General features: G+C 39.2%; 1 protein-coding gene across 4 annotated transcripts in view; it reads left to right on the forward strand.

Moving 5' to 3' along the window:
* Positions 1 to 18,677, forward strand: part of L3MBTL4 (L3MBTL histone methyl-lysine binding protein 4) — a 461,605-nt gene that overhangs the window by 133,750 nt on the left and 309,178 nt on the right. For all 4 annotated transcript variants that reach the window (XR_008515838.2, XM_024235921.3, XM_054537672.2 and 1 more), the window contains one exon: positions 17,641 to 17,732. Coding sequence is in view for 3 of the 4 variants with exons in the window: in XM_024235921.3 (XP_024091689.2) it covers positions 17,641 to 17,732 (92 nt within the window). In the remaining variant the exon portion in view is untranslated. The remainder of the gene's footprint in view (positions 1 to 17,640; positions 17,733 to 18,677) is intronic.

The following is an 18,677-nucleotide window of genomic DNA, read 5'->3' on the forward strand; positions in this document are numbered from 1 at the left end:
AAGTTGAGCAGATTTAACAGATATATAGGATTATAAAAATATACAAACTTTCAGAAAGCATGAGAAATGTGTTAATTATTTTGGGATGAAAGGGCTCCTACATGCTGGATTTAAAGTCACTCTCATCTTAGGAAAGTCTGTACCCGTGGGTCTTGGAGAGGAGGCGTTGCTCCCAAGCTCAGTGAATGCACTGCCCATCAGCAGCGCAAGCCAGGACCTCGGGGGCTGCCTGGAGGTTCAAGGGACCTTATTCTTTTTTTACTTCCCTTGGGCAATCTGACAAGGGAGGCTGTTGCTTCTGTTTCTGGAACATTTCTCATCTGTCCACTTATTTTCATCTTCCCTGTACCACTTGAGTCCAAGCTGTCATCCCTTGGTTGGACTTCGCAGTTGATCTCCCCAGGCCTGCTCTTGGTACTCCCTAATCCAGGTGCACAGTGCCAGCTGCATTGTTCTTTTCAGAACATGAGCCTGATCCTGTCTACCTCCCTACCTTTCCTTTGCCTAAAACCTTTCCAGTGCTTTCTGTTGCCTGTAGGATAGGATGTGGGCAAAATCCTAACTAAGGCCTCCAAGCTCTGAAGCATCTGGCCCTTTCCAGTCTCCCGAGCCTCGTCTCCTGCAATGTGCCCCTTCTTTCCTCCTGCTCCCACAGTGCTGGCCTTATTTGAGGTCCTGCCATGGAACCCTTGTACCTGCCATCCTTTCTGCCTGAAATGTACCTCCTCTCCCTCTCCAAGTCCTTCCTTTGCCTAATTATAGGTACATGTGTTGCTAAAAGCTCTGGCTGCCATGCCACTTGTCAGGGAAGCTTTTCCTGATTTCTCAGACAAGTCTTGGGCTCCTATTCTGTGCTCTCAGGGCCTTGTATTCTGTGAAAGCACTTACTTAGTATGATTTGCAGTTGTATTTCAGATTATTTGATCCCTCTCCAGCAGATTTTAAAGCTCGTGAGGGAAGTGTGATGGACAATTTTGTTTCCTTTTGTGCCCATAGAGCCTAGTACACAGTAGGTCCTCCATGAGTATTGGTTTAATTAGTAACTAGAGAGAACAGTTGATGAGGCTGAAAGTTGGTTTGGGCTCCTGGAGAAGCACTTTGTTTGCTGTGCTCAGCTGGTTGGACACTGTCCCATAGTTAATAAAAGGACTTTGAAGCTTTCGGCAGGAATGTGATAGCGTCTCTTGTGGAGACGTATTGTGGAGCTCTGTATTGGTAATAGATAACCCAGAATGAATCTGTCTGGGTGATAATGGATTTTCAAGTAGAAACGTATTCGTTCCCCAAATGAGCATCAAGTTATCTAAAGCCAGTTTTTAAAAGTTTATGATAGTATTATTTTAATTTTGCTCTATGTTGATAACTACATTACCATGGTTTGCTATTTTCCTAGCACTTCTATTTACCTGTAGTTGTCTTCATTGTGCTTAGGATTTTAGGAGAAAATATTTATAATTTTTCTCAGCTAGTTGTTGTCATAATTAATTTTTTATAATAGCAAATCTGAATTAAGTAGATCAGGATTTAATTTCACAAGGAAATTCTATTTTATTGATGCTTTTTAAAACACAGAAAGGATGCTTGAGAATTGAAACCAGTTATTCAAATCAGTGGCACATTTATGGCTTACTAGGGTAATTGGTCCATGAAATAAGACATTACTGCCACAAGTAAACCTTGGGGGAAACCATCCTTTTTGTCTTTAAAATGGTTACCTGATTTGTTAAATACATTTAAGCCCTGACAATTTATGACTGTATTTAAAACTATTTTGGAGACTTAACACCATAAGCTTTATGTACAAAAACAGTAGGATAGTGAAGTCTTCTTTGGTGCCGTCTATGTGTGTATCATTAATTATTTCCCTGAACATCAGCTCAAAGAGAGGAAAATGTTACCTATGGATGCTTTGTTTTATATTTCATACAGTGAACCTGAGTTCAAATCAGAGAATACAGTACCTACCATGTGATAACTATTGTGTTAAACTAATTTATTCTTTATGAATTACTTTTTATTTTTCAGACAAATTAAATATGACTATTTTGTCAATTTTCCCAGTTATTGAGCATTTAGAAACTTTTTGGTGGTAAGTTTGAACAGTTTACTAAATATCAGCACTGATTATTCCTGATGTACGTTCTGTATTAATTTCCTCTTTCTCCCATCAGCACAGACATAGCGGCTCAAGCAGTAGAAATTTATTATCTTCCAGTTCTGTAGGTTAGAAGTGTGTTGTGGGTCTCTCTGGGCCAGAGTCAGGGTGTGAGGAGGGCTGCTTCCTTCTGAAGGCCCAAGGGGAGGATCTGTTTCCTTGTCTTTTCCAGTTTTTGCATGCCTTGGCTCATGGCCCCTTCCTCCATCTTCAAAACTAGTAAGGTTGCATCTTTCTTCTGCTCCTGTCATGGTCACTTTTTCCTCTGGCCACAGCTGGGAAAGCTCTTCCACTTAGGACTCCTGTGATTACACTGGGGCCACTGGGATAATCCAAGACACTCTCTCCATCTCAAGGACTTTAGCTTAACCACCTCTGCAAAATTATTTTGCCATGTCAGATAATGAATTCACAGTTTCTAAGGATAAGGATGTGGACATCTTTGGAAGGCCGTTATCCTACCTATCACACATTTGAAGCTACAGAACAATCACTTTAGGTTTCCTTGAAGGAAATGGGAATTATCTTGTACCTGTTGCTAAGGGAACAGTGCTGTTATGGAGCTCCTTTAGCACATAGTTTAGGGCTTTCAGTCATTAGGTCTAACAGAGATTGCACTTTCTGGTTACATTGACACAACATTGTAATTCAAGTCAGGACAAAGGGACTCTCATTCCAAAAGAGTCATAAAAAGCTCAGTGGGGAAAATGCCCCTGTGAACTAATAGAACCCTTCACTGGCTGCTTCGAATGCACTTTCCAGGGATTTTATTTTATGAAACTGTTTTAGATGATTTTACATTAAATTTTTCTTTTAAACAGTGCTAATTTAGCTTTCAACTAATAGAAATACCCTCCTTTTACCTCAAGTGATCTGCTAGTGAACTGAAATTCAGTGTTCCTTTACGGATTTTAAATTTACATTCATTGAGAATGACTAGTGTTTCGAAAGGTTAGCAAGCTGTGGAGTTGAGATATGATTTTGAAAAGAATTTATTTGAAACATTTTTAGTGTCAAGGGAAAAAGTAATCTTGAATAATATTTTAAGTGTGTCCATTAATTGAAGCCCACCGGGGGATGTCTTGAATAGAGGAAAATCTAAATTCTGACTCACAGAGTCAAATTAATGAAAGTAGCAGTGATAACTGGAGCTATATTATATTTAATCTATTACATGAGATGACTGTAGTATATATAGAGGAAAAAGGTCTAGGGAAATATGTAGTGCATTACTTCATGAAGTGAGTACTGCCATCTCATATAGGTGGTGGTTAATTTGATGACTTACGGGGTGGTATCCATGAGGGATTATCTTAATATTACCCTCCTAATTATATGGAGTATATTTTATGGAGTCTCAGTGATGCAAATTATATTCATAGACCTTCCTTCCCCACATCTACTACATGGCAAGGGAGAAATCAGTTAACAGTGGGAAATCTGCACACAGATGTGCTCTTTACTGCAGACTTCAACATCACATGAATATCCCAGTAAGAAATCTGAGATTTCTTTGTTTTTGATTCGTCTCTAGTGACAGGACTCGGCCCATTCAGGAATTCTGTTCAGCATTCAGTCCTGCTGTTAAAGTGATCCTCCATCTGTTTGGCAGTTTCTTCTTGTCTTCATCCCTGTGTCCACATTCACCCATCTGACTTTCAAGTGAGGTGTTGACTATTTCCTCTCCTTCTTCTTCCCCTCTCCTTCCCCCTCCTCTTCTCCTCACTCTTCTCTTGTTCTTTCCTTGTAATCTGATATATCAGTCTGTCCTAGCTTTTATGTCTCAATGCTTTTTGTTTTATCAATTCTTCACTCTCTGTCTTCCATTTACATGTTGGGATTCCCTTGTGTTTCAACTATGTTTTCTTCTCATTTTGCACTTTTTCTCTGGGTGACTTTTGTTATCATCTTGATGCTATTCTGGTTATGCTGCCTAGCTGCAGATTTACGCCTCAACTCTATGCTGAAAGTGAATTCTACTTGGCTGTCCTTCACCGTTATCAAATCACCACCCCTGCCCCCAATTTTTTCTCTACATTCCTGGTCACTTTTAACCCTGTCACTGTTTACCCATTCTTGTAGGCCAGAAACCAGTATTATGTTCCATATGATCTTAAGTTTAATTACTAAACGAGAAGGGGAAAACCAAAGATGTGGAAGAATTTTATTTTTTTTTAAGTAAAAGAAAGAATAATACATATATCTCTATAGAAATCCATTTGAACACGTGGAAGGACCAGGTGATTTCCAAGCAAACTGCAGATTATCACAGGGCACTCAAGAAAAGTTGAACATTTGAATAGACCAGTAGAAGACGCTGATAAGTGAGGGCCAGAGGGGCTCACAGCAGCACTGATCTTTATCTTTTAAAGAACAGATAATTCCAATGATAGTCAAGCTCTTCCAGGTCACAGAGAAAGGAGAAAGTTTCTTTGTAAAGCCAATAAATGAAACCTGAGGAAGACACTACAAAAAACAAAACTAGACTATAGATGCATATCACATATAAACACAAATATGAAATTCCAGATAGATATTGGCAAATATAATCCAGCAATATATTAGAAGAATGATATGCTGGTATATTACTAAGGAGGTATAATGATGAGTAATGTAAAATTCAGTGATAAAACAGGGTTCAGTATTATAAAATCTGCCAACATAATATATACAGCCATAAATTAAACTACATGACTAGCCATTAATGATCTCTAGATACTAAAATGGCTTTCGATAAAATTTAACTTCCATTCCTTGCAAAACAACTTATGTAAAATAGGATTGAATATAATAAAAATTATTTACCATAATGTAACAGCAAATATATAGCAAAACATTAAAACTCTTCAATTCAATTCAGGAAACAGCCAGGGATACCACTATCATCATTAATATTCATTATTGTCTTGGAATTTTTAGCAAATGAAATAAGAAAGAAAATTAAATGAGCACTACAAACTTTGGAAAGAAGAGATTAAAAAATACATATATATGTGTTTATATATACATAGATATGTATTTGTATATATGTATACATGTATATATAAACACATGTATGGTTCTGTTTATATGAATATATAAACACATATATATGGTTCCTCCACTTAGCTGCATATTTACAGATGATAAGACACATATTTACACATGATAAGATTTTATACCTAGAAAACCCAGGAGAATCTAATGATAAACTATTGGAATTAATACAAGAATGTTGAAGTGGTGGGATATAAGATAAATACAAAAACTTATTATTACCTTTTCTGTATTTCAACCATCAGCACTTAGAAACTAAAAAAGGAAAAATATTCCATTCGTAATAGCAATACAATGTAAAATATTTAGAGTAAGTTGAATAAGACATGGGAAGGGCCTTATATGAAGAAAACTGAAAAACCCTACTGAAGGATAGAAATTACTATTTGAATAAATGGAAAGCTATACCACAAAAATGACAGCTCTTCCACATTAATATTTATTTCACTTGTAAAATAGAATCTCAACTGGTTTTAATTTCAATTGAATAAAATGTTTTTATGCCTAAATTCCCGACATTCTGGTGGTATAGTAATAGAAACAGCAATCTGTGGAACGATAGAGAAACCAGAAGGAGATATGTGAGCATGTAATATATGAGAAAGATGGTAAATCAGCTCAGGAGGACAAAGCATAGATTTTTTATTTAATTGGTTATGCTTGCCCAAGTGGCCTTTGTCTATATAAAAATAAATTTCAAATAGATTAAAGACTTAGAAAATGTTTTATAAGAATATTTTTAAGAGACAAAATAAACACTGTAGGGTAAGGAAGAACTCAATCAAGAGTGGAAACTTGCACTCTAGAAATGAAATTGTAGACATGTAAAAATCATTTTTTATTTAATCTGAAAATTTTTTTTATTTTACTCTCATTTTTGAAGGATGTTTTCATTGGATATATAATTCTTACTTGACAGTTTTATGGCTTTCAGTGCTTTAAAGATGCAATTCTGTTCTTTTAAAGATGCAATTCTGTTCTTTTCTTGTCTTCCTTGTTTCTCATAAGTCACCACATCTGAAATTTACAGAGCCCCTAACTGCTAGCATTTCCTATTTCTTTTCTTTGTCTTTATTTTTCTCCTTAACACTTACTGTTGTCTGACATGCCATGTATTTTACTTATTTGTCTTGTTTATTGTGTGTCTTCACCCACTAGAATTTATGACGGATACAGGTAGGGTTTTTTTTTTTTTTTTAATGCTTTGTTTTGTGCTGGATTATAAGCTCTGAGCACATAATAAGCATTCAATTAATATTTTTTGAACGAAAAATGAGGACTGGATGAATACTGTCCTCATGACAATGTTGATTACTCTGTCCACTGTATTCTTAGCCCTTAGCTCATATGTTTGCAATTGGATTTTCCTTGTATGATAGTTATCTAGTTCCTCCACTAAGCTGCAAGCTCTTTAAGGGCAAGAACCATATCTTATCCTTATTTGAATCATTACCACCTAACACAGGGTCTGTCTCATAGAAGGTACTGTAAGCCAAAAGGTACTGGAGACAGGTCTCAATCAATTTAAAAAATTATTTTGCCAAGGTTAAGGATGCGCCCTCAGGAGGTCCTGATGACATGGGCCTGAGGTGGTCCGGGCACAGCTTCATTTTATACATTTTAGGGAGACATGAGACATCAGTCAATATATGTAAGCTGTACCCTGGCTTGATCCGGAAAGGCGGGACACCTCGAAGCAGGGAGGGAGCTCCTAGGTCATAGGTAGGTAAGAGACAAATGGTTGCATTTCTTTGAGTTTCTAATTAGCCTTTCCAAAGGAAGCAATCAGATACACATTTATCTCAGTGAGCAGAGGGATGACTTTGAGTTCTGTCTGTCCTTTGTCCACGAGGAATTTCCTTGTGGACAAATTGAGAAGGAGGTATGTAGCTTTTTGTCTTTGTAGCTATCTTATGTAGGAACAGAGTGGGAGGCAGGTTTGCCCTAAGCAGTTCCCAGCTTGACCTTTCCCTTTGGCTTAGTGATTTTGGGGTCCTGAGATTTATTTTCCTTTCACAGTACTTAATAAGTGTTGACTGAACCAATGAGCACCTCACTTGGATATTTTTTCCCTTTGTCTTGTCATACATGAATAAAACTTTGATGATTTCCCTATTAATGCAGTCTCATGATTGAGTATGGCTAAAAATCCTTGATGATTTCCCATTAATGCAATGTCATGATTGAGTTTGCCACATGTGAAGGTACCATTTTAGTGCATGTTTCCACATGCACACCTGTGAGCCTCGTCCTCATCACAGACTGTCCCCCAGCCTTCTCTTGCTTACCTCCAGGCCTGCCTGCATCAGCACACATTCCCTGTTTTCTCAGTGGAAACGATCCCGAGGCAAACCCTCCCACTTGCCCCTGATGTCACCTCTTTCTCCAGCCTCACATCCCTACTTTTTCCTGCATCTTCAGTCAAGCACTGTAGCCAGCCTCAGGTAAAGGCCACTGACGTCTTTCTAGTTAACTCAATTCAGTTGTCTTTGTTGAGTCCTCATGCTGTTTTACTTTTTAAATCAAATTTGACAGTGAAGTTCTCTACTTGAAAGCATTTCCACCTGCATTCCTCCCGTTTCTCTGGCTGCCCCTTCTCACTTCCCACTCCTCTAGTTTTGTCTTGCATAGTGGCAGGCATAATCATAAATTCACTCTCCTAAGCTAGAAATGTCAGAGTCCTCTTTCTCATCTCATTGATTCTCCAGTTTTGTCACGTCTCATTCAGATGGCTCTTTGCATTCTTTCTGCTCCTCTCAGTCCTCACAGCATTGGGAAAGGGAGAGCTATCTCAAATCGAGACCTCGTCATATCATGCCTGCATGCACCATGATCTCCTTCCTGATATTTCTATGATCAGTCTTCCTTTCTTATTCTACACCATGATCCCTAAAATTGCCATCAGTAGTATCTTTTTAAAAAAAAATCGAAACAGCCACAAAAACAATAGGCAGGGCAGAGGAGAAACAAGTCCAAAACTTACTATGACATTTCTTTGCTTAAAGCATTCACTGGCTTCACAGTACACATAGACTGAAGACTGAAATTCTCGGCATGGTGTTTAATCAGATGCTTTCTTTTGCAAGGAACAGAAATCACTCAAGCTTGCTCAAGTAATGGGCTGTAGTGCAAAAATACATGTTTGGGGAGGATGGAGACTCATGGAAATTCAAGAACAGGGACTGTAGTCGGAATTCTGAGGCTGTCCTGTCTAGGGCCACCTGCAACAGGAAACTGGCCCTCATAGGGTGCAATAGTTCTCAAAGTTAGCTGCATCAGAATCACCTGGAGGGCTTGTGGAAACAGATTGCTGGGGCCTATTCCCAGAGTTTTTGATTCAGTAGAGGCCCACATTTTCACTGATGCTCCCAAATTTTTACTTCTAGCAATTTTCTGGGTGACACTGATGCTGCTGGTTTGGGTATCACATTTTGAGAACCTTAATCTTTAAGGCGTGTAACATGGTTTGGGAAAACTTTGATGAGCTTCTTCAGAATTATTTGTTCCTTTACTTTGCAGGTTTCTTCACATTATAGTAGAACAGTGATTCTCAAACTTTCGCATGCATTATAATCACTTGGAAGGATTGTTTGAGTGGATTGCTGGTCCCAATCACAGTTTCTGATTCATTAAATCTGAGGTGTGGTCCCCACATTTGTGTTTCTAACAAGTTTCCAGGGATGACCACACTTTGCATTGGATGAATAAACTGTTGAGTCACCAGATCTTAACTCCGAAATCCCCTTCTTGATCATACGCTCACACCTCCCAGCTCTTCCCTCTCCTTCATTTCTGTGTAATCTTATAAAAAATCTTGTTTTGTATTTTAGCTTTTCCATTCTTTCTTGTTGTTTGTTGGTTGTCTTCTGACTTCCTTTGCCTCCCAGGCCAGTTGGGACTCTTCAAGCATTTTATCTCACATTCTCATGGCTTAAAGTCTCTCAGCCACTTGGCCATCTCCTCTTCAGCCCCCAGCTGTCCGCAAATGTAACCGTCTGCTCCCACTTCCGACTGTCAGGAGCTGTTGGAGAAAGTCCCCTGGTGCCGGTCGCCTCATCTGCAGAACCACCAGTTTAATGCAGTGGGGCTGTCAGAACTGTTCTGTATTCCTTATATTCAGGCCTAGTTCAATTTCCGTAACTCTCCCTTTCCCCATGCTCCTGAAGGCACCGCTGTGACCTTTACTCTTAGCAGATGCCATCCTACCTCATGAAGGAGGTGAGGGTATTTGGTAGTGTGCCCTCCCATCTTCTTCCCTAGCAGCCTAAAACTCCTCTGCTTTTAACCTCATTCACCACCTGCCTTTTTATCTCAGGGTCCGCCCCCTACCTGTGTTCCCAATGCTACCTGTCTGTTCTGCCTCTCCCTCCCATCGATTATCGCTCTGTTCTGTGAGCCTTCTTTCTCTCTCTCTGGGTGCATTTCCCTCAAGGGAAGAACTGAGACGTCCTGTCTCCTGATATGCTTAACAACAGTCAACGAATACTTCCTTTCTCTTTTTCCCCCGTCAAGGGCTTATGTCACCTGCCTCCCAGTTCATTTGCAAACTTCTCCAGTTGTTCCTTTCACGCTTTGACTTCTGCAGTCTGACTTTTGATCTCACCGCTCTGCTGAAATCTCTGCCTCTGCGGTCCCAGTGACACCCTGGCTGTCAGATCCAGCAGTTTCTCCCATCTGCATCTTACTTAGGCGAGCAGAGCCTTTAATGCTGCTGATCTCCCTGCCCCTGGAAAACCCTTTCCCCGGAGCCCCCAGGTCTCAGTCGCCTCCTTCCAACGCTGCCTCCCTCGTGCGCCTTCCCGACCTCACTCACGTCCGAGGGAGCGCCTTTCCTGACCTCGGCTCTTCTTCCTCGGTGTCATCCCCGTGGCTGCCTCTGTTTGAAAAGCTTTGCATTGCCTTTTGTAGAATGTGTGTTTTTTTTACAGATTATTATGTACACTTATCGTAGATTATTCTGGATACCAAAAGTTTAACATCTTGGAAAATAACTTCCAGTTTCCTCCGCGTTCTGCGCTGGTCCCTCCACCTGCTCGGCCCTTCCTCATGCCCGGCAGCTTCGGGACTATTTTGCCTTTTCCCTTTGCCGCCCCATCCTGTGCCTGTTGATCGTATTTCTGCATTTTCTCTCCATTTCTTTTCTACCTTTTTTATTGTAAATTGACAACTTATAAATTGTGTTAATTTAGTATGTACAAAGTGATACTATAATTTATAAATACAATGTGGAATAATTAAATAAAACTAGTTAACTAGCCATCACCTCAAATACTTAACATGTTTTTGCAGAGAGAACATTTGAAATTTACTTTCTTAGCAGTTTTGAAATGTACAATACTCTATTAACCACATTTACCATGGTGTGCAATAGAACTGAAAACCAAACAAAAACAAAAACAAACAAAAAACAAAACCAACCCCGAACCACTGCTGCGGTCTAACAGAGACTTTGTACCCTTCGAAGATTCATTTCACCGTTCCCCTCACGCCCCCCGGGCTCTGTAACCACAGAGGGCACTGCATGCCCCCCTTTGTTTAGGTCACACCCACACTGTCACTTGTTTGGACTATTGTGTTGTCATTCTCAGTCTCCACTGCGTGTCTCTCCATCCATTTCATCCTTACCTAGTGCTGATTCATAGAGGAAGTTCTGCTGATATCATCTACCACTGGAAAGTCTCCAAGTGGTTCTCTAAACCACAAGAATAAAGACCAAACCTGCTAGGCCAACTTTGAGGAACCTGCATGGTCTTACGTTTGCCCCTCCAGCCCCTGCAGTGCAGCCTTCTGCTGAGCGGATCCCTGCAAACTTTGTGCTGAACCCTTCCCAGACTCTGGCATTTGCAGAAGCAGCTCTTTCTTTCCACTCTCCTAGCTTTGCCCATGCTGCTTCTCCCTGGATTGCTTGCCAAATTTCTCTTGGTCTCAGAGAATTGTCCTCTGGGAAGCTTTCTGTGTTCAGAGTAAATCCTCCTTCATTTTGATTCCAGACACATTGTTTGGGTTTCTTAACTGTGCATATTAGCACTTGTGTCTGCTTGTTTATTCGTCAAAACACTGAGTCCCACCATATGTCAGGTTATGGGTGATGTTTATCTGTCTACACGCCTATCTCCCCGACTCGAGTAAATGCGGTGTGAGGGAGAAGTTGGATTCTCTCAGTAGCTGCTTTGCCTGGGGAGAAGAGCACTACATGAATTTAAATTCGATAGTACTGAAATGAAAAGCAGCCTGACTGCGCACGTGAAAAATGTAGGCAGAGCATGGAAAGGGTCCCCTCACAGTGACCTGGCAGAGGGACTAAAATGTGAGTCTGCAGCTGTGGCCTAAGCGGGGTATTGTTCAGTAGCGATCAGTTGTTCAGATTAGGAAGATCGTATCATTTCCAGTTGGTACCACAAAAGAAGGCGCTATTTATAACGGTGTGGTTGGTTGCCACTGACAGTTGTTTCTCACATATTCTAAGGCATTTCCCGACGGAGTCACGTGCAGCATAACTTTTGAAATGAAATGGAAATATCACCTTGAAGGGTTGTGTTTATGGCTAATGGAATTGGGAAAGGGCCACTCTTAAGATATACCTGGTTGTATCCTTAAGAATGACAGTTGATTCATTCTTTACCCCCTGCCATTTGCATTTTGGGTTCATAAAATTACTGATAAGTACTGTGCAGTTTCCTAGAAATGGATGTTCTTGTGGCCAAATCTGTCAGCCTGTCTTGCTTCACGAATCTCATTGTCTTAACACATGCTTTTCGTTTTTTTCTTATGATTTTTTATTTGTATACAAACATGTACAGTTCTAAAGACAATGTTCATATAAACTGCGGTTAATTCATATTTAAAAAGTAATGTGTGATCATAACGATAATTTGACTTCTATTGTTGGATATTTAGATGTTTTTCCAACTTCGTACTGTTGTAAAGGCTGAATTTATTCCTTTTGCATTTTTAGAATAAAATATTAAAGTTGGGATGAATAGATCAGTGAATTGTAACATCTTAATTTTTGGCTATAAATATGTATTGTCAACATGACTTTCAAAAGTTTTTTTTTGTTTGTTTGTTTTTTGAGGCAGAGTCTCGCTCCGTCACCCAAGCTGAAGTGTAGTAGTGTGATCTTGGCTTACTGTATGCTCTGCTTCCCGGGTTCACGCCATTCTCCTGCCTCAGCCTCCCAAGTAGCTGGGACTACAGGCACCCACCACCACTCCTGGCTAATTTTTTGTATTTTTAGTAGAGATGGGGTTTCACTGTGTTAGGATGGTCTCGATCTCCTGACTTCGTGATTCACCTCAGCCTCCCAAAGTGCTGGGATTACAGGCGTGAGCCACTGCGCCCGGCAACTTTCAAAAGTTTTAATCAAATTTACAAAGCCACCGTCCATGAGTGACCTTATTCATTTTCCTGCAAACTTAATTTTATGGTGCTTTTAAACTTAAAAGTAACTAATTAAATAGGAATTTCTGTTCCATTTTGACTGTGTGTACTAGAGTGAGTCAGCAGTGTATAGTGGCGGTGCCCGAGCTAGGGATTTTGTTTACATACAGAGTTTTCCAAATGTGTGAACTGTGTGATCTCCATGAGCTTCAGCTTTTCAGAACAATAAGATAGAGCTATTAATCTAATATTCAATGTTGTAAATAACACGTGAATATGTATACATTCACACGTATGTGCTCACACACACACACATATACACATACACATACCCCAATCAGTACCTGGTATACATATGTATATATTAAGTGACAGGTAATATTTAATCAAATATATTTTGTTTATTATATAATGTTTGGCAGAAGGTTAATAATTGGAACATTTTGCTATAGCCAATGAATATAGTGAGAAGAAATGGAATTTAGGGTTTATGAAGTTGGTTTATGGAATATCTAATATTCCATAAAATGAGTGCCATATCTGTAGTATGTCTGAGAAAACAGCAGAAAAAATAAATTTAGTGACTGAAGCAGTGTTGTGTCATAATTGGTTCCTTCTCTCCAGGAAACTGAGAAATGAATTGGTCAAAATAGACACATTTGAATTCATATTTAAGGCCCAGAGTGCTATTCTGCCTGTCTTCCTTTCCTTTAATTCATTAAATAATTTTTTTTTTGAGACAGAGTTTTGCTCTTATTGCCCAGGCTGGAGTGCAATGGCGCAATCTCTGCCTCCTGGGTTCAGGTTCATTGCAATCTCTGCCTCCCAGGTTCAAGCGATTCTCCTGTCTCAGCCTCCTGAGTAGCTGGGATTACAGGCTCCCGTCACTATGCCCGGCTAATTTTTGGTATTTTTAGTAGAGATGGGGTTTGACCGTGTTGGCCAGGCTGGTCTCGAACTCCTGACCTCAGGTGATTCAACTGCCTTGGCCTCCCAAAGTGCTGGGATTACAGGTGTGAGCCACCGCTCCTGGGCCATTAAACAAATATTTATGGCGAGGCATGATTGTAGCTCCAGAGAAACAATGATGAAAATACCAAGACGGTTTCCCCTCCTTTTTAGAAGCTTATATTCTACTTCCAAGTAGAATATGGTTAATTTCAGCTAAAGTACTTTCTGTAAAAAATGAAACAACATGGTGAGAAACAGAGGTGAGAGAATCCCTTTATAATTCAGTGACCAGGGAGGACCCGTCTACAGGCTCTGAGGTGCAAGCAAACTTGGTATTCCCTCATCTCACTTGCAGGTACGACGTTACTGAGTAATCCTCTTGCTTCACCAAAATATGCAATTCAATGAAAGTTTTTATTGCTTGATATTATGTATTCTTATTTTTGATCAATTTAAAAGGTTCTTTGGTACATATGTGATCATAAAAGGAGGCCTTAGATAGAGTTTACTTTTGGTGAAGTGATAATGCGTGACAATTGGAAATATGATTAAATTGAGAAATTACATGCAATCTTTTAAAGAACACAGCTGTTGTAGAAAATGAGATATCTGTATTTGCTTTATAGCCAACACTGCTGTAATGTTTTTTGTAAAGCACATAACTGTAATGCAGCAAAATGCTTGTGTGGAAATTGGGCTGTTGAATAGTCTTCCTGGAGCATCTTCAGGGTTTGTCAGATTGCTTTCTCTCTCTGGCAAAATAAACCATCTCGTGGCAGAAACAGTGCAAACCTTTAGGCATTCTAATGGGCCAATGGACTGTGAGCTCCTTGATGGAAATCACACCATGACGTCTCAATATTTCCAAACAATACAAGAAAATCCATCGATGACAATTCTGGTGTCTTATTTGATAATTAAAATGCTTTAAAAATTTCTCATACATTAGTAAGTGTATCTAGCAATAACGAGTTAGTGTTGTAACAGATAGTGAATATTAATGTCCATGCTTTTTTGAGTCTAATTTTTAGCTATAAATTGATATGATGTTTTTCTTTATTAGCTATGTTTAAATTACTTCCCTTTGTTGTCAATAACATATATGGGTAGCAAAAGAAATAAAGTATATATGATTTATTTTTCATCTACTGGACAGCAGATTTTACTCACTTTAGTGGAAATGGATAAAATTTCCACGTAACATTTTCATGCACACTTGTCATATTAACAGGGGCTCAGAAATTATTATTATTATTATTATTATTATTATTTTATTTTTTTCCAAGATGGAGTTTCACTCTGTTGCCCAGGCTGGAGTGCAATGGTGCAATCTTCACTCACTACAACCTCTGCCTCCCAGGTTCAAGCAATTCTCCTGCCTCAGCCTCCCAAGTAGCTGGGATTATAGCCATGCACCATTACACCTGGCTAATTTTGTATTTTTAGTAGAGATGGGGTTTCACCATGTTGACCAGGCTGGTCTCGAACTCCTGATCTCAGGTGATCCACCCGCCTCGGCTTCCCAAAGTGCTGGGATTACAGGCGTAAGCCACTGCACCTGGCCAGAAATTTTTTAATGACAAAAAGTTTACATGAATTATTCCTGCCCAATTGATGGATTTTGTGTTTGTTATTCGGTCAGTTTGTTGTATTGTCTCGAGAGGTTTCAAATGTTCTAGTGAGAGGTGCATCTTACCTCCTGTCATCTCTGGCGCTGATGTAGCACTGACCTTTTACCATCTGCATCTTCTTCTGGAACATTCACAGCAAAGATAGATGCTAAAATTAGGACTCAGCGTTTTCTGATGAGTATTCTCCAAGGATGTGTGTGTGTATAGCTAAGTAGTAATACTTGTAGATAATTTTTTAAATATAGATTGTGTTAAATAAAGAAAGAATATTTACGTCAATCTTGCCATCCACATGTAGCCACTGTTAGTATTCTGCTGTTTCTTTCCAATTGCTTTTCTATGCGAATGTGTTTGGTTGTGTGGACACACGTATGCCTGTTGATTAGCACATAAAAGGTGCTGTATAAATATGTGAATAAATGAATGTCTTAATGTATGGAATAATTTGTATAATATATATGTATGTATGTTGTTATTTTATTTTTAAATGACAAATAATTGTATATATTTATGGGGTAAAATGTAATTTTTGATATATGTTTGTGGAATGATTACATCAAGTGAATTAACATATCCGTCACCTCACATACTTATGTTTTTTGTCATGAGAATATTTAAAATCTAGTCTTTTAGCAGTTTTGAGGTATATAACATTATTCACTATAGTCAGCATGCTGTGGAACATATCTCTAAAGCTTATACCTGCTGTCTTAACTGGAACGTTGTATCCTTTGGGCAACACCTCCCCATTCCCGATTCCTTTCTCATCCAGCCTCTGGTAACCACCTTTCTAAGCACTGCTTCAACGAGTTTGACTATTTTTATTGCATGTCTATAAGATCATGCAGTATTTATCTTTCTGTGCCTAACTTATTTCACTTAGCATAAGTAAGGACACAAAACAGCAGATATGATCTAAGTAGACATCGTTTTGTGTCTTTACTTAGTTTTTTTACTTAACCCAGATAATTCTGAAAATATATTAAATACATAAAACATAAAAATATAGTTTTCGATAACCTCAGAATCATATATGTATGTATGTACAATAGTTTCTTTAACCTCCTTCCCATATTAATACTACTTTGCATTTTGCTGTTATTTTGTGATGTACATTTTTACCATCAACTTTTATCAGTGCTTAACTACTTTCTTAGTATGTAATCCTAGAGAAGAAGTTACTGGGGAGTAGAATGTAAACCTGAGATAACTATTAATCCTTTTTGTCAGCTTTTGTTATTCAAAAATGATAATTTTGTTGAATTACAAAGATTAGCTATTCATCTAGAAAATTTGGAAAGCAGAAAAAGAAAGCACAAAGAAAATTGGGAAGGAATTATTTATAATTCTGGCACTGAAGATGATTTCATTTAAATGTTTTTGATTTATGTAAGTTTAGTCTTATTTAATCTATTACACATTTACCAAAAATGATCAGTTTGTTTCCTTAACTGCTTCTTTTTCCTACTTAGTAGTATATCATTACATAGTCCTTCTCTGCCTTTAGACAGTTGTCTACAAAGCAATTTACTGGCTGGTTTTGAAAGGGCATGTCCATGTAATGCGTTTAATTACCTCCTCCTTTGTGGACCTTTACTTTGTTTCCAGTGTTTAATTTGATGTGGGATTCTAGGAAAAAAACTCTTGTGTTTTGCCCCTTGGGTGCATCTACTGTGATTGCATTAAGACAAATTCCTAGGAGAGTTGCTGGTTCAACTTTTAGGAACGATTTTTTTTTTTCCCCAAGATGAGGTTTCGCTCTTGTGGCCCAGGCTGGAGTGCAGTAGTGCGATCTTGGCTCACTGCAACCTCCACCTCCTGGGTTCAAGCAATTCTGCTTCAGCTTTCCGAGTAGCTGGGATTACAGGCACCTGCCACGATGCCCGGCTAATTTTTGTATTTTTCGTAGAGACGGGGTTTCACCATGTTGGCCAGGCTGGTCTCAAACTCTTGACCTCAGGTGATCCACCTGCCTTGGCCTCCCAAAGTGCTGGGATTACAGGCGTGAGTCACCACACCAGGCCAGGAACAATTTTTAAGTTTTGACAAATACTGCCACATTACCTTTCCACAGGTTGTGCCAATTGACATTCACAGCAAAAAGAAGTATGAAAGTGGAAGGAGATTATGAAAAACTTTAGACTATTCACTGTAAAATTAACTAAATCACTTTCCAGAAAGCCTATGCCTGTTCACCCTCTTAGAGAGGAGCAAGATGGTACCTAATTTGAGAGTTCACTAGGCATTTTCTTGAGGGTGGGACATATTCATTAACCTGGTCCGAAACAGGAAGAGCTGAATACGGAGTGGTTAGGTGATTTTACTAAACGTTCATATGAATTGAGAGAGAAGGCTCTTCTTAGTTGCTGGGTCTTTCAACTACCAATTTAACTAATTAGCCTGCTTCTTGAGTTTATTGTCAAGTAAGTTTTATTATTTTCCTGTCACTAATCGTTTTGAGAAAAGTCATTGTGTTTTCTCTTCCAGTCCCTTCAGCGGCTGCACAGGGAGCATGGTCTTGGGAGTGGTACTTGAAAGAACAGAAGGCTGTCGCAGCACCTGTTGAGCTGTTTTCCAAGGTCAGCCACTGAAGGACTTATATTTTTGCAAGGAAGCAACACTTAAGAGGCTTAGTTAAAATGAAATGACTTTCCTAGATAGCCCATCAACTTATTTGAATTATTTGTAAGCTCTGCTGGAAAATGACCCCACAAACCTAATCAGAGCTTTAGTGTTTCAGAGTGGGCTGGAGCCCGGTGCCTCCACCTGCCAGCTCTGTGACCTTGGGCAAGTCATTCAATTCAGTTTCCTCATCCATGAGGTAGGAAAAGTTCCCTACCTTTCTCCTTGGGTGGCTGGAGGACTAAATCAGTTGTACCCATAAAGGATACAGGATGCAATGTGCATACTATAAATGCTCAATAAAGTGTTAGGTTTTACTTATATTAGCCAGTATTACTTGCAGTTAGAGGGATCTGTTTGGATGTGTTTCTAAGAGTGGTGAATGAACAATGAGAACACATGGACACAGGAAGGGGAACATCACACTTCGGGGACTGTTGTGGGGTGGGGGGAGGGGGGAGGGATAGCATTGGGAGATATACCTAATGCTAGATGACGAGTTGGTGGGTGCAGTGCACCAGCATGGCACATGTATACATATGTAACTTACCTGCACGTTGCGCACATGTACCATAGAGCCTAAAGTATAATAATAATAATAAGAAGAAGAAGAAGAAGAAGAAGAAGAAGAAGAAAAAAGGAGTGGTGAGTCAAGCAAGATGTTAGAAAAGACATTGAAACCCCTGAATCCTGGCATACATGGCTAGAAAGGTGAACAGAGCAGCTGGTGTAGACTTCCTTGACCATCTGCTAGCACCAGGGCCTTCCAGGGGATCATTTTTATCCAAGACACCAAATCTTCTGATAGTCTTTTTGTTCTTCTTGGTCTGAGTTTTAGATGTTTTGGGGAAATTTATATGCATCAGATTTGCCTCATTACTTTACTTTCTTTTTTTTTCTTT

The sequence above is a fragment of the Pongo abelii genome, chromosome 17 (genome assembly GCF_028885655.2).
Source record: "Pongo abelii isolate AG06213 chromosome 17, NHGRI_mPonAbe1-v2.0_pri, whole genome shotgun sequence".
NCBI lineage: Eukaryota > Metazoa > Chordata > Mammalia > Primates > Hominidae > Pongo > Pongo abelii.